Here is a 26,645-nt window from a genome sequence, read left to right as displayed (position 1 = left end):
TCAAGGCAACAATAAACAAACAGCTCTTGTGTTCTGCAAGGTACGGTTAGTCTGGGAACTTTAATTGAAGCTGAGAGAAAGTTAAAAGGGGGGAAAATATTCAAATATAACAGACACCTGCTCGACTCCTCGCCTTAGTCCCGCCCACAGGAGATGCGAGCGGAGGAGTCGAGGAGTGGAGCCGAGGAGAGAGGAACCGAGGAGAGGAAGCAGCAGGCGGTTAGAGAAATGAGAACTCCTCTCCTCTGAGCGGTCATTTTAAAGAGACGTCCATTAATGATGACAGGAGGCAGCAGCCCTCTGTCTGATGGACAGATGTGTTCATGAAGACTTATATATTTACTTTGAATCATTCACAATGTTGTTTAATGAGACAATAACGGGCTGCGGACGCGCACACACACACACACACACACACACACACACACACACACACACACACACACACACACACACACACACACACACACACACACACACACACACACACACACACACACACACACACACACACACACACACACACACACACACACACACACACACACACACACACACACACACACACACACACACACACACACTAGGGCTGTCAAGTTCACGCAATTTTTAACGCCACTAATTATTTTAACGTGTGATTAACGCATGTGTATTTGTTCTCGGCCCGCCCCGTAGTTTCAGAGCCCAAAGGCTTGACGTTGCGAGAGATACAAAGAAAAGGTGTTTTCAACAGCTAGCCAAGCCCACAGCTGATGCTCAGCCCCGCTCCTGCCGCTCGCTTGCGGCAGACCACGCTTCAAAGTTTGCCGGGGAGACGCCCGGACACGGCGTCTACGAGCAGCAAGCTTTCAACAGCGATAGCTAAATGGGTGGCTACAGCTTGCAGGACAATTAACATTGAGGAAGACGAGGGACTGTGTGAGATCATTAGGGTCGCCTCCAACGTGTCGACTGCACATCATTATTTTGACCCCTGTGGGAACTTCAGTCTCATGCTTTGACTGTTATGAAGACAGAGGAGCGGCATTTCGCTGACAACTGTAAACAGGCTTGTCTGTTTGAGCAACTGGCTCAGTGCGGAGAAGTAGACAGGGTTAGGAGAGAGAGAGAGAGAGAGAGAGAGAGAGAGAGAGAGAGAGAGAGAGAGAGAGAGAGAGAGAGAGGTTGTTGTGTTGAGAATATATGATAATAAACAAACATTTGCATAAAGCATATTGGTCCACTCATATGTTGATAAGAGTATTAACAACTTGAACAATATTCCTCTAAGGTACATTTAGAACAGATACAAAATGTGCGATTAATTTGCGATTCAATATTTTACTCGACTGACAGCCCTAATATATACACAGTATATATACGATATCACAATCAAACAAGTATCAGAGCACTCTCATAGTAACGTAACGCTATCAGAGACTGGATATAAACTTAACGCAAAAAGTAAGGAAATGTGTGCTTGGTAGATTATTTATTTGTGGTAACAATGCTTTTTAGCAATACATCTTTTGTGTTGAGTTTATAGAGAAGAAGCTGCTGTGTGTACCTGTGTGTTCTGCATGGGGACCTGCAGCAGAAGGGCGAGTGTGTTGTGGTCGAAAGTTTCGTCCAGAGCGAGCAGCGCCCCGTGGACGCCGCTCTCCAACAGATTCCCGCTGTACTCCTTCAGCCCGATGGCCTGAACCCAGCTGATCACTCGCTCGTTGCTCCACACCATCACCTCTGCTGGGAAAGACAAACAGAGAGGATGAAAACAACGTGTCTTTGAAGGTCTCAGATATATACAGAGCCTGTCTCTGATTGGCTGAAACACCAAACAGATCATTGCAGCATTACCCATAGACAACAGACAACACATCGTTATGACATCATAAAGTGGCCAAAATCAAATCAGGTTTTTATAGAAATGGATCAAAAAGAGAGAGAATCTTTGTTCCTGAAACTTTCAGAGTCTCTTTCCACAGAGGGGACACATGTTGATGTAGAAGAGACATGAAGAAGAGGGGACACATGTTTATGTAGAAGAGACATGAAGAAGAGGGGACACATGTTGATGTAGAAGAGACATGAAGAAGAGGGGACACATGTTGATGTAGAAGAGACATGAAGAAGAGGGGACACATGTTGATGTAGAAGAGACATGAAGAAGAGGGGACACATGTTGATGTAGAGGAGACATGAAGAAGAGGGGACACATGTTGATGTAGAAGAGACATGAAGAAGAGGGGACACATGCTGATGTAGAAGAGACGGTGTGTGTGTGTGTGTGTGTGTGTGTGTGTGTGTGTGTGTGTGTGTGTGTGTGTGTGTGTGTGTGTGTGTGTGTGTTACCTTCCAGGTCCATCTGAGAGTGCTCCCTCCTCCTCTCCAGCTCCTTCCTGTCGTAGTTCAGCCTCCTCAGACACATCACCCCACACTGGAAACTGTTCCTGAAGCACAAACACAAACACAGTTCTTCATTTGAAAACCTGCCTAGCTTTTCACTAAACTAAATCACTCTCAAGGAACCAGAATGAAAAAGGAAATCTTGAAACTAAAGGCTCCTTTCATCATCATCATCATATCTCACATATTTTATATTAATGCAACAAACAAAGGTTCAAACAATTCCTTTATTGCCATCGTATCAATATCAACCTTTTTTGTGTTAATTCTTTCAGATATAATAATCCTTATATTTATTATAGCGCTTTATCAATGACTCTCAAAGCGCTTTACAAATACACATTACACATAGGCTACAGATCATACATAATAATAATAGATTTATTTTGTAATGGTTGTCTCCTGTGGACAATACCCACAGGAGACAGTTCAGGTGAAGTGTCTTGCCCAAGGACACATTTCATTCATTTGATGTTAATGGTATCATGCTTTAATAGTCTTTATAACACCCCTTGCTGTGAAATACTAATGTTGTGAAATATAAATATATATGCCGTTAATAAATGTGCGGTATATACCTGGCTGCTAAATCTTCAGAACTGTTACAGGATCTGTATTTTGTAAATTGTGTATCTTTAATTTTTTTTCTTTTCTTAGTTAACATCAAGCTGTCTTTGACTCTTTTCTGCTGTCACACATGTGCACGTCCCCTCTGTGGGACGAATAAAGGTATTCTGATTCTGAAGTGTTACCTGTGGAAGCTGTCCACCATCTTGAGCTGCCCCCTCAGGTCCTTCTTGGTGAGGTGGTCCAGCATGCGGGCGTCCACCAGAGACTCCATGAAGTACGAGCGGTACTGAGGCAGACCGAGGGTCGGCAGCCACTCGTTCCCGATCCACTCGTGGTTCATGTCTCCGTACGCCAGCGTCTAAAGGAACAACACACACGGGTTAACGTTCTGTTCCGCGAGCGTGTTTCAACGTTTGGAAAGTGTTGTTTACTTTTTTTAAATAACAAGACTAAGTTGTAGCTATTAAGGCACATACAGCCTTTGAATCATATAAGAAACTAATAAACAGTAACTAATACAAATGTAGTCATTGTTTACAAAAGCTTCATGTATGGATTAAAAGCAATCAGTATTACTGTTGGATTGTAATGCATCTGTTTGGTTGTGGCTAACTCTTCTGATGCTCTCTTAGGTTTTAACAGAGGGAAGCAGATTTGTTATTCTATGTTGAAGAAGACTTCGCAAACATTTCGTAAATGTTTGTTAACCACAGACCTTATTTCCTAGACTAACTCCTGCCCAACTCAGGGATAGATTTGGTTTACTCTTGATCTGAATCAGGACTTCTTTGGACAGTGAGGGTTCGTTATTTTATTTCACAGTCGAGATTTTACCACCAAAACAAGGCTTTGTGTATCAATGCGTTATTCACTATTCTTTCCTGTATTGAACTTCCTTCAGTTGTGTTTCCTTAAAGCAGGGGTGTCAAACTCAAGGCCCGGGGGCCAAATCCGGCCCGCGGCTTCATTTTATGTGGCCCCACAAGAGCTTGCAAAAAATCTGATATGTTTATTATACGGTTACATGCTACTTTACAGAAGCATGTTGCCCATAAACTACATGTCCCACAATGCATCTCAAATTTTTATTTTCTTTTTTTAAATGTAACTTTTTTTTCAAAATGTCACCTTTTTCATTTTTTTTCTCAGAATTTGGCTTTTCTTTTTAAATCATTTTTTGACATTCTCACTGAAGAGACTTGCAATTATTTGCCCTAGACTTCTGCTTTCAGACGTAGTTAATTATGAAGTTATTACCCTATCCGATAATAATCCAATGCAGAGGCAATAATGCAATATAATAAATGATATTATATATAATATTATTTATATATGTATTTTTATATAGTCTTAAAGTTACAACCGGCCCTTTGAGTGCAACCATAATGCGAATGTGGCCCGCAATGAAATTGAGTTTGACACCCCTGCCTTAAAGCATAACAAGCCATATTCTGCAGGTGGTTTGGACTGCATTCTAACTTATAACACACACAACCACAGCAGTACACCGTGTCTAAAGTTCAAATGGCTCTGCTGTAAACCAAACTCAAGGGCTAAAAGTGCACCATTTGAAAAAGGACCACTCAAACATGCTTGATGTGAAACATGTGGAAATACACAGGAGGATAATGTGACGTCTCCTCTATCAGACACTTAAAGAACACAAACACTGACTAAAAGATGGTGAGTAGAACAGGGGGTTTTGGGGGAAGGTGTGCAAACCTGGGCCCAGCTGCCCTCGTCATCGTCCTGGTGTTAGCGGGTTAGAGTGAGCGTGGTGAGAGAACAGAGAGTTAGTGAGGCGGCAGGCTGCATGTGGGAGAACCACTCAAAATATAATAAAACAAGACGCAGAACTTCAGGTTAAGCATTCAAACAGGAAAAAGAAAGGCAAAAAAAACAATAAGAAAATTGTAGGAGAGGGCGATGTGAAGAAAAATCCACTTATCAGTGTTTTTCATTTTTATCAGTGTTAGCAAAATAATCAAATCAAGATCAAACTGTTGTGAATTTTTTTTTCTATTAATTGATTAGTTATTTGGTCTATAAAGTTATTTCCATAGCCCAAAGTGATGTTCTTCAAATGTCTCTATTGAGAAACTTTATTTATTTAGAAAACATTGTTAAAGCTAACATTGGGAAATTAAGCAAATGAGATAATTGATAAATCAAAAATCCTATAAAAAAGGCATTATTATGGAACAATGCGTTCTTTAAAAATGTAGGAAGGATCTGAACCTTCCTACATCCAGGACATGGTTAAACCGTACACCCCAGCACGTGCACTCCGCTCTGCATCATCCAATCAGCTCGCTGCACCCGCACTGCGAGGGGGACCCAAGTTCCCATCAGCAAAAACACGTGGGTTTGCTATCCTGGCTCCAAAATGGTGGAATGAGCTCCCCATTGAAATCAGGACAGCAGAAAGCTTACACATCTTCTTCAGACTGAAAACTCATCTCTTTAGACTCCACTTCGAGCGATAGAATGACTAACAAAGCACTTATATACTAACAAAGGACTGGCTCATCTAAAGCCAGTTGAGTAGCACTTGAAATGTTTGGCTCTATGAAACCTGATGTACTTATATGATTCTGTTTTCTTCAAGTTTGTATCTTGTTGGTCGAATGCACTTATTGTAAGTTGCTTTGGATAAAAACGTCAGCTAAATGTAATATAATAATTTTCATTGTCAATATATTGTTTTTTTCGATTAATTGATTCATTTATTTAAAAAAAAAAAAATCCCCCAAAGCCGAAAGAGTGGTTTTTTTTAATGTCTTATGTTTACATATTAAAATACCTCCTAAATATACTACATTTTCTGAAAATCTATTAAGACACTTTACTAACATTTAAAAAAAGAATAAGCTGAAAAAATGGCAAATCACACAAACATCTTATTTTCATCTATGGCTTAAAAAAAACAATGTTACGTTAATCCAATATTGCAGTAAAAATATGATATTATTTTCTAGAAAATGTGTCCAAATGTATGTTGATTTGCCAAAGTTTGGTTTGAAAAAATATATATTTTCCCCCAAATCAAGCAAATTCGAAACCAGAAATACCCACGTTTTTATGTATCTCGCTGATCCATTAATCGATAGAAAAACCCAATATTGCATTAAAGCAATCACTAAATGTCCCACAACGGCACGTGATACAGTGTGAGGCATGAAAGCCTCCTCTGTGGACGCTGAGGGAAAACCTTATCCCGCAGACAAAGTGATATCGTCTCTCTGTTTTGATATGTTCATTCATATCGCCCAATCCTATCACATGACACTGTACCAGAAGAGTTCAAGTAAAGGGGGGGGGGGGGGGGGGAGGGGGTTCCTTCATGCATTTCCCCTCTTGTTATTTTGTTATTTCATCTACCTTGTAGTGGCTGGCTCAGTTATGCAGACTAAACTAAGCAGCTCTACCACACACTAACACTCAACACAGAACACAGAGTGAGGGTCTACAGGGAGAGACAGGAAACTACACGGAGGAAAGAATAATTACAAACTAGCAGAAACAAAAGGCCGTGTTTCAAGTTGCTGAGACTCCATTAAGCCAGAACATTATTCAACTGAAGTCGCTTTGGTACATTTCTCAAATCAGGTCTAACCCCCAAAACAAAACACACAGGTCACTGCATGATTCATTACATTCAAAAACGTTGAACCATAATAACATTAAAATCTGTTAAGTAAAATAAATCCTGCCCAACATTGTTATTAGTTTCCCAATTAGGTTAAAGTTCAACTGTGTATTGTTAAAATGTAGATATAGCCATACAGAACAAGTGTATCTAGAGCCTAACAATTAATAAACATGCAATGTGGACTAGTGCAATATACAAAATGCAGTAGGAACATTTTAGCAAAAATAAATAATTCTACAAATATTCTAAATGATTAATTACGTCAATATTAGTTTGGCCAGGTTCCTCATTTTATATATATATTAAAAAAAATGCAAACAAAAATCAGAATCTTATAATATATAATCGCTAGTAGTTATTTTTTCGAAATCTTGCAAAACTTTATTGTATCTAATGTGTTCATTGACGTAATGTATCTACCATTTATAGACAAATTAAGGATCTTAAGGTAGATTAAGACTGTTGCAGGTAAGCTATTGAGAACACATGTGTACTGTTGCACACATGTTTAGTCTGATTCGAGAAATGCAGCAAAGCGACCGAGACAATCTGTATTTTGCGTACAGAGACAAACGTCTGGCTGTCCTGAAAGCAGCTTGGAAACGAGGCGTTCACCACAGAAGCGTCCAGCCAATCAGGGTAGACTAACCGTGGGAGGCGTGGCTGCCAAACTTTCCATTTCTTCATGAGTGACCCAAACGTTTCCTGTGGTCTGATCATGTGACACCCCCCAATCACAAGTGAGAGAAGTGTGTGAAGAGGGAAGAGTGATGAAGGAGGACAGAGAGAGAGAGTGGAGTGGAGAGAGAAGAGTTTTTCATTCATGGTTATCACTGTTAGAGAATCAAGACCAGCAGAGCTGCAGATCACTGTTACTTCTTCGGTCTGTGTTAGTCAAATGTTTCAGAAGATATTTAGTTTACTGATATATACACATAGTAACACAGTTACTACACCTAAAGGCAAGGTAGATCTATTCTATACTTTTTTTACAGAAATGTTTTACTAATATCTGCGTCGGTGTGACGTTTGTGCAAAAGACATAAACATTGTTACGTCAAGTCGGATCCAAGATTTGTTTAAGACTTGTTTAGTGTCCCAAGAATGAAGTTAACGACTAATTGTACGCTTAATTGTTTTGCTATATGGATCGAAATCTATGACGTAATTGCAAAAAAAAGATGACCAATCATTATTTTGGGTTTTTTGTGACGTCAGCAGAAAATAGGGATAAATAAAATCCCATGTCTTGGAGCTTAACATATGATATATATACTTTTGACATATGAATATTACAGTATAGTAATAATTATAATTGAAGGCCTTATTTTAATATCTATGGGAACCCTATTCATAGGACTTAAATATTAAATAAAACAATTAAATATTCACATTAAAAAAAGTTTAATCCGAGAATTTCTACGATCTGATAAAAATACAATAAAAAAATCCCAATTGGATTAATCTATTACCAAAATAGGCTTTGATTACATTTAAAAGTTGACAATAAATCCATACCTACTTGCAGCTCTGTGAACTAGTCTGACCCCATCATTAGTGCATAAGTAGTTAAAATGTTAATGCAATAAAAGCAGCATGCTCAATCAGAGAGGCTTCATAAAGACTGAGATCAGGCAAAGTATTATTAGTCATAAAGTGTGGGTGTTTTTTCTCCACACGTGAACTAGTCAGTAAAGTACCGTTCTGGAGGTGGGGGGGGCAGAGGGGCTGGTGAGGGACATGATCTCCTGGATGGCGAGGCGCAGCTTCAGGCGATGCAGCGGGTTGCTGATCCCGATCTCTCTCTGGATCTCCGTGTCCGACAGCGCCGACATGATGGCGCCGCTCTTCACGTTCGCTCGACACGCCGCCACGTACCAGGCCGGCATGCCCACCCACAGCTGAGAGGAGAGAGACATTAATAACATGGGTGAGAGTGTGATGGAAACTTCTGAAGCAATGGAGACTCAGAGAGACACGAGGAGAGCAGGAACTTTGATGGCAAACACTGATGGAGAATTCACAGGACATCCGCTGTGTCACCTCGTGGCTCAGCGGGTGTCCTGTGAATGCCAAAGCAATTCTGAAGACCTCTACCCCAGACCCATGTATTTAGCTAGTTCTGAGAGAATAATCAACATTGAGCAAAACACTGAACTAGGTCAAAGTTATGGACCTATGAAAATATCTCCCCAACAGAGACATTTACTTAAGATAAGACAAGAGGTACTTTATTGATCCCAAGTTGGGAAATGTTTGCGTTATAGCCGCATAACAAACAAAACAAGGCATTGCACATAAGTAGAAATGAAAGAGTAGAAATACCAATATCAATATCAAGGTGTACAAATACAAGTAAATGTGCTGATGCGTTAATGTGCCCACCCACAGCTGACAGAGGAGAAACATTTCATTAAGTAAGAATACCAAGGTGTACACATACAGGTAAGTGTCCTGGTCCATTAATGTGTTCATCACATCTGATTTGAATAACCTTATATACTGATATTTTAACTAGAGATGTCCCGATCCGATCACGTGATCAGGGATCGGAGCCGATCACGTGATTTTCCAAAGATCGGAAGAAAAAAAATCGGGGATCGGGATTTTTTTATTATTAAATACTTTAAAAAAAAAATTGTATTCAATGTTACAAAACAAAAATGACCATGTTCAAGTCATAAAGTCATCCTGAGGTCTTAGTTTTGGTTTCAAATGACAGAACATCATGTATGTGTTGCTTCTTTGGGGCTTGTTTTCATAGACCTGGTTGCTTCTTTCTCTCAAATCTGGCAACAGAGTGGGCGCAGTGTCTAATTGTAGCAGTAAGCTAACGAGTACTGATAAGCTTTATTTTGTTTTGATCCAAAGCTGCACAACTGAACTGATCCAATGCTGCTGTTAAAGAAAGAAGCTATATCCATGTTGGATAGAATATCCAATTTAAATAAAAAAATAACCTTAAGGGACAACTTGAATGCTTTTTTTTCTCTTTATGAATTGCATAAAGATCGGATCGGGAAAAATCGGTATCGGCAAATTGTCAAAATCAAATGATCGGAATCGGATCGGGAGCAAAAAAAGGTGATCGGGACATCCCTAATTTTAACTATTTTCAAACATGTTACAAGTTTTAACAACATGACCCACTTTTTATGGTTTTAGTCAACCCTTACATATTAGGATAACATATGCAATATATTATCTTTCAACTTGATAACAGATTTTACCATCATACCACCAGACCAGGAATGTACTATACCTGGCAACCAGCATCTGGCTATAAGTGTATGATCTTTAAATCTGGTTTATATGAAGTACAAGTATTGAATACAAGAATCAAGAGTAAAAAAGTATCTTAAAATGTGTGTGTGTCGTACCTCCAGCCACACCACCACAGTCGGTCCGTCCCACTGAGCGAAAGGCAGGCCCTGCATACGAGCTTCCTCCAGCAGCTCATGCCTGAGACACAGAATTGATATTCAAAACAATACCCAAAAACACTTTACTTCCCCTAAAACCCCAAAACATACATAAAAACACACCAAAATCCATCAGAAAGTCCCAATATGCACACTATCAAGTCCACGTTTGGAGCAGATATGCACACTGACCCAGAGACATGCAGACTCAACAGAGAGCAGGAGTTTGAGAGAAAACAGGAGAAACCCAGGAAGACTCAAACAGACACATCTGGAAAAACTCTGACAGAATGGCATTCATTAAAAGGTTTATATGTTAATGTTCTGCATTAAAACCATTCGATCTACGTTGTGTACTTACATAATCCTTAATGTTTCGAACCATTTTCAAACCTAGACATTCTGTATGTTTGATTTACTTCTCTGTGGTCATCATTGTGTTGGTTCTTTGGTCAACGTTGTGTTTCTCTGCCTGAAGATCACACTCCAAAATGTGTGTATTGTTACTGTTTAGATTGAGTTACTTGTATCAGCATACAATTAAAAATGGTGCGTTTTAAAGTATTACCAAACTACTAACAAAACTCCTCGTCCTATCCAGGTTTAACCAGATGTTTTTTCGTTAAGCCTCTCGGAGATGACTGGCTTCAGGTTTGAAAAATTATTAGTCAGAAGCGTTTTCTCCCAGAACCAGCGCTTAGAGAGTCCACTTAGAAAGCTGTCTTCAGTGTGGATGCATTCATCTACAAGTGTAACATGCGTAAAGGGAAGTATTAAGGGCAGGAAAGGTATCTTTAATTCGGTACATCCATGACATGCACATTCTCTGTCTGTATTCAAAACACAATGCCATTTAGCAGACGATATCTGGAGGAAGTTATTTTAATTCACAGGCATGGAAACAAGCCCTAACAGAATCTATTCAATGATGGCCACTAGATGGGGCTGTTTGCTGCATATCACTGATAAAAACAAGCCCTAACAGAAGCTATGCAATGATGGCCACTAGATGGTGCTGTTTGCTGCATATCAATGATAAAAACAAGCCCTAACAGAAGCTATGCAATGATGGCCACTAGATGGGGCTGTTTGCTGCATATCACTGATAAAAACAAGCCCTAACAGAAGCTATTCAATGATGGCCACTAGATGGTGCTGTTTGCTGCATATCACTGATAAAAACAAGCCCCAACAGAAGCTATTCAATGATGGCCACTAGATGGTGCTGTTTGCTGCATATCACTGATAAAAACAAGCCCTAACAGGAGATATTCAATGATGGCCACTAGATGGGGCTGTTTGCTGCATATCACTGATAAAAACAAGCCCCAACAGAAGCTATTCAATGATGGCCACTAGATGGGGCTGTTTGCTGCATATCACTGATAAAAACAAGCCCTAACAGAAGCTATTCAATGATGGCCACTAGATGGTGCTGTTTGCTGCATATCACTGATAAAAACAAGCCCACAGTTAGCATGTTCTCAACTAGCAATTATCTTCAATTTGAGGACCTTTTTGACAGAGCGATGGACGAAAAACCTCAGAAAAAACATTATTTCCGTTATCTTTCCGGTAGTTTCAGTGCATCATGCTCCAAAAGGAAAAACAGCGAGAGGAAACTGTGCCACTCACTAAAACTCAGCACAAACACATTCCTGTTAGTTAAGCTCCTCTGTGGAAAGCAGGGTAAAGAGCAGCATGGACAAGCCATCAAACATTTGGAGGGGACAGAAGTCAGGGGTCCGTCAGAGAGTTACTGGTGAGAGTCAACGTGAAGCCGGGGGTGGAAAGAAGATCAAAGCAAAGCAGCAGAAGAAGCAACGTGAACCGACTTACCCTGTCTTTGGACTACACATGGAATGAGAAGGGGGGTGATAAAAAAGAAGCAGAGGGACGATGACAAAACAATAAAGAGACAGAATGAACATGGAAGCAAAAAAAAAAATTACATTTGTAATATATTTGCACAAAATTAAACGTGAAAGTGGATGAAATAAAAACGTGATTGGGTGAGCGATGGAAAGAAGTGAGCGTGAGCCAGGTGGCAGGGAGTGATAGATTAACACTGGCTATGGTGCAGGAATGAGTCCTACAACCTGGGAATGAGTCTGCCGTTTCCCTACAAGCTGAAGAGATTTGTATTCTACGACATCACATACGTCCGTAAATACCCCACTGGGGAATTAAAAACGGTGGTTGCTAACAAGTGTCTAAATGAGACGAATAAACGTCATCACGGCCAACATTAGCCACCTTTAGCTTAGCGGTGGTGACGGGAAGTCATGTGACCGTGCTGTAGTTCCTTTATAGCCTAACATTAGCCACCTTTAGCTTAGGGGTGGTGACGTGAAGTCATGTGACCGTGCTGTAGTTCCTTTATAGCCTAACATTAGCCACCTTTAGCTTAGCGGTGGTGACGGGAAGTCATGTGACCGTGCTGTAGTTCCTTTATAGCTGCTTAAAAAGATCATAAAGTGGTGTTCATATATGGAGATCATGCTGCTGAACGAGCGTCATAAGCGTTTCAGATTATTTTCTGCAATAATTTAAAATAACATGGAGAAATCCCATGAACCAGGAGATGATGCCTTCAGGGTCGGCATACAAAACTCCGTCATCCCTGCACCACCCTATAGGCGTCCTGTTTCCAGGACACGTTATAACATTTCCACGACAGATATGTGTCATCAAATTGTAATTATTATATAAAAATTAAACAGGAACCCTTTTCAATTTCAAGTAGCTGCTGTATTTACTTTTAAGACTTCAGACTACTTATAGTCAATATGTTTTCCTTTCATATTAACACAAATAAAAAGCTTTACAGGCACTTAAATCACTCTTTAAAGCACTTGGGGAAACCAGAGTCTCGTTCGTGCATTTGATGTAAAACTCATTTCTTATTGCCGATCTGAAAGACAGTGAGGAAACAAAAGTATACAGTCTACAAACTGCATTTTTCTTAATTTCTCCTTTTACTGAAACAAATTGTCATCAGAGCGACAGACACATATGAGAGCTAGGCACGTCCACAGCTGGAGAAAAAACATTTTGTGTTATTTTACATTATGTAGAAGGTTGACCACAGAACAATTATTTCACAGAGTTCAAAAGAGGAAACTCACTTCTTCTGCAGCTTCCTGTTCTTCTCTGCAGGACCCCCCAGGGTGCCCATCCCTAAACCGTCTTTAGGAGAGCCCTCCGCCTCAGGAGTGCCCGCTGCAAACACAAACACAATGTCCAGAGACATAAGAGGGACACGGAGATGCTGTGAGCATGAAGAGCTAAAGAACATTTAAAGAGGAACCTGCTGTAATGCAGTGATTTTCAAAGTGTGGTCTGTGGCATTCAACCAGGGCCTCTGGCTCATTACAAATTTGTTTCATTTATTGATTACAATTTCTTTACAAACTGCTTTCAAATATTTGAATTTTGTTAACTTTAAATAGTTTATAGATCACTTTTTTTTTTTTTTGCCCACAATCTTTTTATTGAACATTTTAAAAACACACAATCATCAGTGACTTATTCTATATTATTTAAATTAATCAGAATCCCAATTTATTTAACCTACATATGCAAGATTGAAACATTTGATTTGGTGTGAAATGAATTCACCCTTTTCCTATGATTTGCCTTTAATATAGATTCATTGATGTCAGTAGCAATGATTTATAGGCATTCTGTGTTCAAATATTTTTGATATAACATCTTTCTAATCCTTCTATCTTTCTGTATCTTGTAAAGGCGCCTTTGCTTGGAAAACATTTGAACCCATGCTGCATTGGAAAATAAAAGCCCTGTGTTCGGGGTCTGACCTTGGTTGGGGGAGTCCTTGCCGGGGATGCTGGGTCGGCCCTTCTCCTTCTTCCCAAAGAGGCGTCCGATGGAGGACTTGATGCTTTTCTTCTTGGCCGCTTTGTTCAGAGAGTCCTGGCTGCTGTTGCTGCTGCTCGGGTTGCTGCCCTGACCGTCCTGCAGCCCGGAGAGGCTGGGGGGAGGAAGAGAGAGAGAAGACTCAGAGAACAGGGTATATGCAGGAATCCTGAAGTCAAATTTAATACTTTTAAAGACCTTTTTTAAGACCCTTTCCATACATTTTAAGACCTCATCGCCACTTGGAGTTTTAACCGGTTACATTGGTGACACTTTTTACCTCACATTTACTATATACAGTATCAGGGCTCAACGCTAACTTTTAAAAGTGGTTGCCAGGCAACCAGGCATCAGCTTTTGGTTGCCAAAACTGAAAATACGGTTGCCACTTTTAGTCACCTTATATTTTAAATAATTAAGATACTATACCGTTATACATCAACTGAATAATGAACATGTGACACAAAAGAATGTTCAAATGCTTTACAATAAGTAATTAACACAATTATTTGAAACTTAAGTGGTAGTAAACTTGACCACCCTCAATTGCTGGTATACTAAATACCAGTAATGCAGCTGCTGTCATGTTCTTCACAGATCTCTCAAACATGAATTGAGCAAGTCACTAGTTTCGTCATCTGTTGTTTCAATATAGGCTAAATATCTACATCTCAGGAAGCAAAGGCAAAATATGTGAAAATATTTGAGTCTAGCCAGAAACCAACAGACATAATAACAAATCTCTGTTTGTTACAGATACTTAAAACAAATCCACCCTGATCAATTTGATATATATTTTCAATGATAATGTGTGTATTCTTTTTTAATGATCATCCCTCCAATATTGTAAATCATACTGCAGTTGCAATATCAGTCAAAACTAATCCAATACAGAAGGTGGACAAAAAGGAAACTAAAGCTTTTATTTATGTCTAAGGTCGCATTCACACCTAATAGTCCGTTTTCTCAGGTGCGCACCAGAACACAGTTTGTTACATCGTTTCATTTTTCAGAAGGTTCGGTTTGCGTTCACACGGGCAAAACTCAAACGGACTACAAACTTTAAACACAAGTCATGTGCACGGAAATGCTGTTCAACCATTGGTCAGACTTTAAAGGGGTACAAACGCAAATCCCGACAATTTCTACCGGAGCCTCCGCCATGGAGCATCGGGACTTTCGGCAGGTTATTCTCATGCTGCTGTTAATCTGGAGATCAACAGACTCTAGCGGCCCGCGCATATGATTATACAATCAGACAACGTCCGTTAAAAAAACATTACAATATATAATGAGAGACGTTGTGCAGTAAGGAGGGGCGTTTCACCGACGACAGGTGTTCTTACTTTTATGTAGCTGACGGACCATTTTTACTGTTACGACACTGTCCAACACTTCATTCTGCTTCACTCTTTAACTAAACAACCGCGGATGTCTTCAAAATCTTTTTTGAAAACATCCGCGTTCTTGTGACACGTAAATACTACGCTTCCTATGTTTTGGTGCGGACTGCGTTCACACCAGCGGTGAACCGCTCCAGAGTTCACTAGCAAGCGGTCCGAGACCACCTCTTTGAGGCGGACCAGAGTCCGGTTCTTTAGTTCACTTCAGAGGTCTCGGACTGCGTTCACACCGACCCAAACGAAACGCACCAAGCAGCTAAACGCACCAGGGTTCGATTCAACCGGACTATAAAAGGCTGGTGTGAATGCGGCCTAATGTGTGTATATGTGTAAATGTGTCTGTTGATTGTGTATATATATAGGATATTCATATTTGTATACATACTTCTATATATATTTGTATGGGATATTTTGGAAACGATATTTTGATCTCTCTGTCTTTACACACAAACTGAAAGATTGACAATAAAGTTGACTTTTGATTATTTAAAAAGGTTGGTCAGAATAATGTCAATATGTGAAAAGTAGGTCTCACCCTCTGATGTCCTCGTGGCTGGAGGCGTGTCCGGCGTCTCTGTTGAGGCGCATGGAGCGAGGCGTGGTGGGGGGGGACGTCTCACAGCGGATCGTGGCCTTATCGTCCTGAGCAGACTGAGAGGGGGAGATGAGTTAAAGAGAGAGAGATTACTTTATTTACTCCGTACAGATAGTAGGGAAGTAAATAAACACAAGAAATAAAGAAATTCATTTCTAAGTTATTCATCAAGCAGCTACACTCACAGTCTGTAATCAGTCAACAAACTTTGTTGTTGTTGGTGTTTGTTTTTATCTCTAATACATTTAATGTCATCGTTTAAAAAAAAAATATATTTCTGGTTTTATCTTTGCTCTGCTTTTAAGTGTCTTTTTGTACTTGGAAAAAAAATATTAATAAGGATAGTAATACATATTATCATTATGTATTTAGAAAATCAATACAATTACATAAATAATAATAATCATAGCTCCTCTTGTTATTTATTTATTTATCAAATGTGAGATAAATCAAGATTCCTAGCACACTTAAAAAGGAATCCTATAAAATGACTAAAATGTTTTTTCACAAGCAGAACATGTGTTACTTGAATTACTTTTTAAACAATTAATCACTTATCAAAATAGCTTCAAATACATTTTAACATTACAATTGCTGGTTTTCAGATCTCAAAGTTTTCCTTTGACTAAATTGCAAGACCAAGAAAAACCTTTGAGATGCAGAACATGTGTATATATTTGTTTCAAACCTATCAATCAGTGATGAAAGTGGCTGTAATCTAATTATTAACCATCCTTTTTGGCTCCAGAATAACAAAACAGATATAAGAAAATCTAAATCAAACCTCCTCTGTGAACCACCGTGGTGAACAGAAACAAAACAATTGCCACAAACGTTTTTCACAAAGAAAAATGGGTACCACTTTACAATAAGACTACCCTTATAAAGGATTCATAAAGGGTTTATAATTAGGTTATGAATTAGGTTGTAAACACTTTATTAATCATTAAGAACCATTTATAAACCAGTTCTATACATCAACAGTCATCTTGCCAAATAGTGAGCCTAAGCCTTACATTGGCTACTTAGCGAGAATCAACTCAGTGAGCAACAGATACCAAGGATGCTGGCTGATGAAGAACACGAAGTAAGCTAGGTAGCCAATATAAGACTTATCAGTACAGATAAATGTGGGCTCACTATTTGGCAAGCAACCGGTCACAGTTGCCCTGTTTATCAATAACTGAATTACAAACTATTCGTAAACCCTTTATAAGGCTAGTCTTATTGTTAAGTGCTACTAACATGCTAATCGAATGTTTTAAACACAGATGGTAGAGGATTGTTTGGGGGTCGATGGGGGTGACAGACACGGACAGAGCCTAGGGAAGCGTTTCTCTAGTTTACCTTCCTGCGGTGCTTGCGCAGGTCACTAGGCTGAAGCGCGGCAAAAAAAAAGGAGAGAAGAAGAAGAGCCGTTAGTGAGACGCACGAATCAGAGCAGCGAACAGAAACCAAGCCATGCACACACACACACACACACACACACACAGAGCAGAAATCACAACAAGATATCAGTTACTGGGGAACACACACACACACGCACGCACACGCACACACTGAGCAGTGAAGATCTTGGGGAAATGAAGTCTGTAGGAGCACCAGAGACACTGCAAAACAACCGAAGTCAGGATGGGTGCAGACTAGGAAGAAATCGGAGGAATTATAGCCTCGAGGAAATCGAGTTGAAAAGCAACTAGCCGAGCAGCTAGCTTCTAATTAACACCAATCACAGGTGACAGGGCGGAGAGCAGGTTGGCTGAGATGCTATCTGATTGCTTTCGCTTTATGGGGCTTCACACTCAGAGCCCAGGGCAGCGTAACACCTAATTCTACGAAGCAGCTTGACTCATATTTTCCACCGTGCACCCAAAAAAGTGAGAAGTGTTCCTTTCCTCTGCTGCATTCCTCACAGGCCGGGCATTAGCCGAGCAAATAAACCGTCAGCGTGCCACATCTCTACGCTGGTTTCTCTTGCCCCCAGGAGGAAAATACCTAATCGCTCATTTCCTCTGACTCATCGAGAGCAGCGAGGAAGAGATTAGGAGCTATAAAAGGAAACGGGAAGAGGAAATTGAGAGAGGGAGGAGAAATGTATTTAATTACCTTATTTAAATGCTCCTTTTTTGTTAGGAATGTTTGACTAGTTTCACCAATGCCTTACAGATAGATTCAGCAGTTTATCAATGTCCCTCTCATGTCTGTAATGTTTCACAGCTGTGGTTCAGTACACTTTGTGTCAGCAGAACAGTGAGCCAGCTTTTCACTGCCGTACTTTCAAAACAGCTGGATTGGAAAATAACTGCAGTCATGGGAATGCACAAGGATTTCATTTTGTATCCATACATTCAACAAATAAGACTCGTAATGGAAAATGCTGACAATTAGTAAAAATGTACGAGCCATAAATCTAAGAAGGACTTTGAAAGAGGCTGTTCTGCTTTTACATTTCCACTAAAATGAATTGATATGTTTTGAAACGGTGTTTAAAAATGTCTGGATGCCGCAGAGGAGTTGACTTTAAAAGGTAATACAATATAACACACTGCAAAATAAGAAAATATCTTTTTCCATTCTGCAGTCTATCCCAGAGGAACCTGCTCCTATTTTAAACAACCACTACTCAGGTGTATGTGAACAAAGTAACTTAATGAAGAACGAATGTATTTCCTTATTGTTTTGTGATTTCATTAGCGATCTTGAAAGATACAATATAAACCATTGTACTTCTGATAAGGGAACGTCTTTAAAGCAAATATGTATTCATTGAATTACCCAATACAACCTGCTTCAAGTACATTGTGTTCCTAGTCTCACAAACAAGTTATTTCTGTGCCGTTATTCTCGGAGCAGAGTGATGTGTTGAGCACACAGCGGGGGGGGGGAGAGTCCTGTATGTTTTTGGAGATATCAGACGGAAAAGCACGGAGAGGAAGAGGCAGACTGCACCCACCTAGGGAGGAAGAGGAGGAGGGGGGAAGTTCTGCAGGTACCTGGAAGTACGGTGCATAGCTATGAGCCTGAGGGCCAGCTGCAGCACAGGGCAGGTAAGTGACTGTCTGCTGGATGATGTACGGATCAGAGCAATACTGCTACAGCGAGGGGCATCACATACACATGGTTACACACCCTCACACTCGGTTACACACTCACACACACACGGTGTTAGTACACTGATCACGCTGAGGGGAGGAGACAGCATCAATACAGAAAGGTCATATGGAAGGCAAACAGCGTCAGTAGATTACATTTCCAGGGTTCGTACAACTTTTGGTGTAAATAAAGTTTTTTTTAAAGCATTTCGAAAGAACCTAAAGATAAGGCACTCACATATTTTGTACACATCTAAATTGTTTCTATAACGGCAAGACAATATTAAGTCAAGTTTACAGAATTCATTAATACCTACAGCAATCTGGGTGTAGTGTCACCGTTTATTTTTCCGGACGTTCATTTTAACTTTGACTTTGTTTTAATCGTGATTATTTAATTCTTAACTAGATCCATGTAAAACTTCAATGCAATAAATGTAAATAATGTTTAGAAAATACTATGCATTTTTTTTTTTAACGATCAAAAAACTAAAATGTCTAAAAACAGGCATTTTTCAAGGCATACATTAAAGAATATGCCGAAGCTTCAAAACATTAACGATTGAAAAGCATTTATAAAGGATTATATTACAATTCAAGATCGTTTTTACGTAACGATTAAATAAAAGCATTTATATATATTAAAAAAAAAAAAAAACACAAGGCCATTCCTAACCTCGACAACATAACGAATAAAATCACGCATTTTGCAAATTGTGTACGAACCCTGCAATTCAGCCTCATGTAATCACCAGTGTTTCAGAGGCAGAACTGAACCTCCGATCTTAAAAACGGGACTTAATGTGTTATTATTTACATGGAGCTGAGTTTTCGACTTGATCTGACCATTGAAGTGTTATCGTATCGTATCGTATCGTATTAGGTGCAGTTGTTCGATGCTGGTAGATTAAAAACACGTGAGAGTGAGGAGAGTTTTACCAAGGTCATGACCCCCATGCGGTCCAGCTCTCTGTTGGGGCTGCGAGGGACTCTGCGGGGGGTGGAGCTACCGGAGTCCGGGGGGGAGCCGCCGAGCGAGGACCCGGCACACAGAGAGGGGGGGATGGAGCTCATGGAGCGGAAACGACCTCCGAGACTCTCCCCGCTGCCGACACGGCACTCAATCTCCTCCGCCCGGATCGCCGTGTTCTCCTTCTCCTCCTGGATCATCCTGCGGGGATCAGATGGAGAAGTTATTATATTATTCTATATTATTATAACTATTCTGTACATTGAGTATTCTATAGATACTCTTTAGAAATATCCTTAGACTGTATATTTAGTGTTTATTAACATTTGATTTTGTTATTAAACTGCTGTTACAAAAGAATGAATAATACTTTGGGATTCGTAAATCTAGATGTATAGTTCTGAGTTATCTAATGACAAATATATTCAGAGCATTGCAGCAAGGTGCAACAATCCACTTTAGATGATCAAATAAAAAGACCTGACTTCAAACCATTGCACATAAGAAATAGTACTTTGTGGATGTGTAGCTAATGAACTGTCGTGTGTATGCTCACAGCTCACAGGTCGTTTGCATGTCAAAAGTAACTAGACTCTAATTTACTGGAGAAAAACTACAATATTTCCCTTTTAGATTTAGTAAAACAGAAGTCTAAAGTACTTGAGTTAATGTACTTAGTAACTTCCCCCTGTGCCTGTACCTGATCTCGTTGTTGATGGCGTCCAGCTGTTCCTGCAGCATGAGGGCGAGGGTCTGAGCGTCGGCCTGGCCCCCGGGGGACAGCATGTCCACGGAGCTGAACATCGTCTCTCTGTCCTCCTCCAGGTCCGACGCGTCCATGTCGCTTTCGAACGCCTGCGCCACGTTAGCCAAGACGTTAGCTTGCTGCATGCGCTCCCACTCCTGCTCGTTCAACGTCTGCACCTGGGGCAACGACACGGAGGAGACGGAGGGAGAGACACAGAGATGAAATGATATTGAAGGCAGGACAGTTTCATCCCACCGGCCATAAGACTGTAAACACCTGAACTTTTGAAAGAACATCCATAACATCTGTTTCTATATTTCAATGACTGTATATAGACTATAGATGAGAGTAACACATGTGTCACTTCATTGTCATAACCACAAATGACAACAAAGGACTTGAATCTTGAATCAGGAGGGAGATGTTTAACTTTGTCTTAATTTACATGATTTAATGTCATATTCTGTTCTCGTACATATCATATTCTATTTACATGTATATAGACGCTTTGCATTACTTTTTATTTTTGTATTTTATGTTGCATTGTTGGAGGAGCTCAGGTCAGAAGAATTTCATAGATTTCTGTTTTAGAAATCCACATTTCGAGAGAACTGGGATCGACGGTAGGCAAAAAGATAGACAAATATCTTGATAATTGATTAATGGTTAAGGAAACTGATAATTTAAAGTGGACCTATCATGCTATGTTTGAATAATATAGTGTAGGACCATACCTATATAAGGCATATTTATACTTTTTATTTTTCAAAATACCAAACAGATCATGCATTTTAGCCATTCCTCATTTCGCTCAATTGAACACTGTCTTTGCATGGGCTGATTCTGTGAGAACAGCACCATCTACAGGCCTGGCATATGTACTACAGCGTCTCCAGCGCTTTCCAACGGCAATGTCCGTGGCTGTCTCCTCCTGACACATATTGATGTATAAAAGACGTACAGAAGTGCATTTTGCATGATAGGTCCCCTTTAAGTCTTTAAAATCAAAAAGATGTGCTGTTCACTGGGTTTTATATCATATCAGTGAATATCTTTGGATTTTAGTCTGAGAAATCCACATTTTGAGAGAATTTGAGAAACTGGGATCGACAGACAAAAATACAGACAATTATCTGAATAATTGATTAATGGTTAAGGAAATAACCACTATTTATTTGTTTTTACTTTATTATATATGTTGCATTGTTGGAGGAGCTCAGGTCAGAAGATTTTCATTGCCGTGTCTACACTGTAGCTTTGAGCATACGACATAAAACCTTTGAATCTTTGGATCCTGAATGAGAGGTTTAGAGTGGAGTGTTTTTCATGAATGCATCACAGACAAAATCAGGGTTTACTCCTCCTCCTCATTCACTTACATGTCGCTGAAGTCCAGAGAGGAAGCAAACAGAGAGAAATGGAGAAGAAGAAAATCATCAAAAAGAGCTCAAACATTAAACAGGTAGAGGGGGGGGGGGCGGGGCGGCACGATGCAAACAACACATTGAGACGACAACACGTAAACAACTCAAATAATCTTCAATTCCAAAACATAAAAACATTTAGTCGACACAAGTCCATTTATTCTGCATGTGGATCGTTATTCCCCCTTCGTCATGTTTAACATACTTTATATATTATATCTTTCAAATCAATGTTTTGACTGATGAAATAAATATGTTGGGACCGTTTCATAGTCAGGGTTGGATTATTCTTAAGGTAATCGGTTAGATGATTTTTGGCTTGGAGATATATTTCAAACATTGTCTCTTGAGCCCCTTTTCTCAAGCTTCACATCGTTTATCTGGGGTCTCCTTTCACAATTCGTAACCTTGCCTTGTGGTCTTTCTTCTACTTTTAAACTGCATGTGAATCAAAAATTATGTAATTTTTTTATTTATTTGTTTAAATAAGAAATGCAAATCATCTAGAATAATTACCAACCATGATTTCTGTTTCTCTTTTTACAAGATGCTACATCGATCGTCTACGTGTGAGCATTAATTATATGGAGGAATATGTTCATTCTGTCCACTGCATGTCGTATCCCTCAAACATCAAGGAAATATGTGTCATTTTTAATATTTTATATTTACTGCATGCTTCTTGGGTAAAAAGCTGTCTTTGGCTCTTTTCTAGCTGTAACAAATTCAAAAGTCCGCTCTGTGGGACGAACACAGGTATTCTGGTTCTGATTTAAAGCTTGGTTTGAATCCTACAACAAACCTGTTCACTTCAGCTCGTCAGCTTCAAACAGTGTATCAGGGTTTCTCATGTCTTTATTCTGCCTTATTACTTTTCTTGTCCTTTTAAACTGCATGTGAATAAAAAATAATTACATTGTCTCTTATTTTTTTTAAAGTACCAACCCGTGGTCGTGTGATTTCTGTTTCTCCTACTTTCTCTTTTTACAAGATGCTCCATCAATCGTCTAAGTGTAACCCTAAATCAGGGGTGTCAAACTCAAGGCCCGCGTCCTCATTTTATGTGGCCCACAAGAGCTTGCAAACAATACAGTACACAAACCAATTGGTGTAATTGTTGAATATTTGCTTTCAATGATTTGACTTCTGCTTTCAGACGTTATTAGTTATTACCAGAACTGATAATAATCCAATGCAGTGCCAATCATGTAATATAATACATTATTTAATATATATTAAAGTGACATCCGGCCCTTTGAGTGCAACCATAATGCTAATGTGGCCCGCGATGAAATTGAGTTTGACACCCCTGGCCTAAACGATAAAGACACATATGCTCATTCTGCCCATTGCAGAAGCTCGAGATCCATTTAGCTTGAATCCTATCTTATGTTCCGTGGAGCTGTTGTGATGCAAGTCAAATTTCAGACTCGATCTGACCGTTTAAGTGTTATCGGATCGTATCGTTCCTAAGTGTCGTTTTAATTGACAAACATCCAGCAGCAGTTGATGTTTAGCTGACCTTTGACGGCTCGTCCCTCATCGCTGCCATGCGTCCCTTCTGCGGCCGCCGCAGCACCAGAGCGCTGCCGTAATGATCCGAGTTACTGTCCATCATCGAGGAGGCCGACACCGGGTACCTGAAGTCTGGAGTGCTGCCCATCTGAGAGCGTCTGGGAGAAGAAAAAACACATATTAAAAAAACCTGAAACGTCGATATTACAAATGGACACTTAGAAAATGGAGAGGATAACATCATCATGTCAATCACAAACTGGAACTATTCGTGTCACGATGGAGAAAGTGGACTGATTTCGTAAAACCTCATAGGCCAGATTTCATTTTTACAAACGTATGATTTGACGGTGAAGTCCTGATCACTCCCTAACGTTCCTACTTTTTACCATTTTTATCTTTGTGTAAAAAAAGAAAAAGGCATTTCGGACCGGCGAACTTAAGATGTACGATTACTATGTGTTGAAAAGAACACTGGGTAATTGTTTGCTGCCAAATGTCAATAACTAATATATTACAAAAAATAAATAAACCTGAAGTGTCAGAAAGACTGAGGGGTTACGGGTTTAGATCTAACCATTGTTCTTTGCTAAGAGGCTGCTGCAACACTTCAGAATCAGAAAGGGGTTTATCACCAGGTAGGCTGACGTGTACGAGGAAGTCGACTTGATGTCGTGGTGCATTCATAAAAGTAAAACACAAATTACAGATAGAGAACTATTTTAAGAAAACGTCCTTGTAACTGTAATCAATGCTAAAGGCTACACTTGATGGGAGTGGGAGCGGTCTGAAAAAAGAACATACAAAAAGTGGAATGTGAGAAAGACTGAGAGGTTACAGGTTAACACCAGGTTCTTTCAAGGTGTTTGTTGTGTACATGGCTACAGTGTAGATCAGGGGTCACCAACCTTTTTTAGGGTGAGGGCTAATTTAAAAAAAATAAAACAAGTCGGGGGCTACTTTTACTCCTCTTTTTTTTGTTTTTTGCAGTGTATATATTTATTTTCTTGTGTATTCTTAACTTATGTTACCTAGTAGCGTTCTTTCTTTTTATTTATGCATATTTTACTAATCACTCCCCTTTTAAACCGTCAAGTTGCAACAGACACAGAGTAAAGCTCTGCCCCTCATGTGCTGTATAGGCTGGCATGATTAGGCTGTTCAATGGGGCTGATGTGTTGTGGAGATTCTGCCAGAAGGAAAATCAGCGGGGAGGTGCCACATTGCTTTTCTTCCCGACTGCAACGCTGGTCCAGCAAATCAAGCAAGAATGTGATTGGTCGATATTCATTGTGGGGGTGGGGGGAGGAGGGGTGTTAGATAGATATAGAGTTGTAGTAAGTAGATCGAGTTCGCTATGATTGAGGTTTCATTTATGCATAGGGCAGATTCTTTTAATTACATTTCCTTTTTTGTTTTGTGTATTTTATACATTTTAGATTTGGTTGGCGAGCTATTTTTAGAACATGCCCCGCGGGCTACTCACGTTGCCCCTGCGGGCGACTAAGTGCCCGCGGGCACCGTGTTGGCTACCCCTGGTGTAGATATATCAATGAAAATCTTAGGCCCCAGGCTCCTCCAACGGTGCAACACAATAAAACAGATCAAATAGTGCAATAAGAGTCTATATACAAGTAACTGGATTATGGTACATTAGATAAATAATGTGTGAGTTGCAAACAGGTGAATGTTATGGATGTTCTTTTCAACAGGTGTTTAACAGTCTTATGTCCGGTGGGATGAACCTGTCCCTGAGTCTGGTGGTTTCAGACCTTTGACTGTGATCCATGCAAAAGGCTACACTAGATGGGAGTGGTCCATATGTGCAACACAGATCAGGAATACTTTATTGGACCCAGAGAGGGGGGGGGGGGGGGGGTGCGTTGTGGCGGTGTCTCACCCGTGCAGTAAGGAGTTGCTCCGGCTCCTCCCCTGCTCACTCTCCGCCCGCATCGTCTCTATCTGGATCAGGAGCTGCTCCTGTAGGACGGATTCACAGATGGAGGGATCAATGGGTGGAGACCAAAAAGAATATAAAAAGCATTGGCGAAATGAAACTTAAATACATTTAATCAGATGTTGCGTTTAAGTTTAAATGTAAGGTTCTTGTACTTGAGTGCTTTCTTTGTATGCCACGTTATACTTGAACTCCACTACAATTTAAAGGAACTGCATGGATGAAATATTTATGATAGACTTTACAACATTTACCTTTAGCTACTTTACAACAAAATGTATGCATTAAAATTATCTATGTGTATTTATTAAATCATTTGTTTATTCAACAGCAGGCTAGTAGCTTAGAAACTAGCCAATTCAGAGATCTTATGGCATCTAGACATTTTTTACTTTTACCACATTTTGCTTATAGTCCCTGCTTTTAGTTAAGATACATTTCCAACGTGGGACTTCTTGTTGTAGCACAGTATTTTCACAGTGTTGTTTGAGTACATGTACCTAAGTAAAGGATCTGAGAACACAGAGACAGCAGAAACTTGAAAGGAGTCCTCACCTTGTCGTGGTGAGACTCCTCGATCAGCTTCTTGGTGTGCTCCAGCTCTCTGATCAGGGCATTCTGAAAGCATAAAACTAGAGTTGAAGCACTGAAAAATAAACACTGACTTTCCAAACATATTCATTTAGTCAAAGACTGCAGTGTCCTCCTCTCAGATCACATGTATGTTCCGGTCACCTTGTCCTCCAGCGCAGACATCCTCTCTTTGAGGTGCAGCTGCAGCCTCTCGTTGGACTCTGACAGGAGCTTATCCACCGTCTCAGACAGACGCTTGTTGTGCTCCTCGTTCATCTTCTCTCGCTGCCGTGCCTGCACACAAAAAGACAGCTTTGTAAAAACGGTACACACGATCAGAGTGTTTCAATGGCGTGTTACAGGAATGAGTCCTCAAACGAGTTAGCATTTTAGTCCTCGCTTATCTGGAAGTCATGTGTTTTGGGTTGTTAGTGTGAAATAAGGAACGGAGCTGAAGAGT

At 40.0% G+C, this 26,645-nt stretch overlaps 1 protein-coding gene across 18 annotated transcripts in view; it reads right to left on the bottom strand.

Moving 5' to 3' along the window:
• The window catches only part of ppfia1 (PTPRF interacting protein alpha 1), a 68,853-nt gene that overhangs the window by 3,209 nt on the left and 38,999 nt on the right, over nt 1–26,645 (bottom strand). For 3 of the 18 annotated variants that reach the window (XM_079663076.1, XM_079663077.1, XM_079663065.1), the window contains exons 11-28: nt 26,348–26,479; nt 26,168–26,230; nt 25,556–25,635; nt 23,663–23,813; nt 20,669–20,892; nt 19,938–20,169; nt 17,254–17,283; nt 15,847–15,962; nt 13,851–14,023; nt 13,158–13,251; nt 11,869–11,880; nt 9,988–10,069; nt 8,308–8,508; nt 7,257–7,319; nt 4,678–4,704; nt 3,138–3,313; nt 2,332–2,429; nt 1,547–1,725 (exon numbers count right to left, since the gene is read on the bottom strand). In XM_079663076.1, the coding sequence (XP_079519202.1) occupies nt 1,547–1,725; nt 2,332–2,429; nt 3,138–3,313; nt 4,678–4,704; nt 7,257–7,319; nt 8,308–8,508; nt 9,988–10,069; nt 11,869–11,880; nt 13,158–13,251; nt 13,851–14,023; nt 15,847–15,962; nt 17,254–17,283; nt 19,938–20,169; nt 20,669–20,892; nt 23,663–23,813; nt 25,556–25,635; nt 26,168–26,230; nt 26,348–26,479 (2,133 nt within the window). The remainder of the gene's footprint in view (nt 1–1,546; nt 1,726–2,331; nt 2,430–3,137; nt 3,314–4,677; nt 4,705–7,256; nt 7,320–8,307; nt 8,509–9,987; nt 10,070–11,868; nt 11,881–13,157; nt 13,252–13,850; nt 14,024–15,846; nt 15,963–17,253; nt 17,284–19,937; nt 20,170–20,668; nt 20,893–23,662; nt 23,814–25,555; nt 25,636–26,167; nt 26,231–26,347; nt 26,480–26,645) is intronic. The other 15 variants (XM_079663079.1, XM_079663075.1, XM_079663082.1 and 12 more) reach the window with 13 other exon arrangements.

The sequence above is a fragment of the Notothenia rossii genome (genome assembly GCF_949606895.1).
Source record: "Notothenia rossii genome assembly, chromosome: 2".
Classification (NCBI taxonomy): domain Eukaryota; kingdom Metazoa; phylum Chordata; class Actinopteri; order Perciformes; family Nototheniidae; genus Notothenia; species Notothenia rossii.
This window is presented reverse-complemented; position numbering and strand designations above follow the sequence as displayed.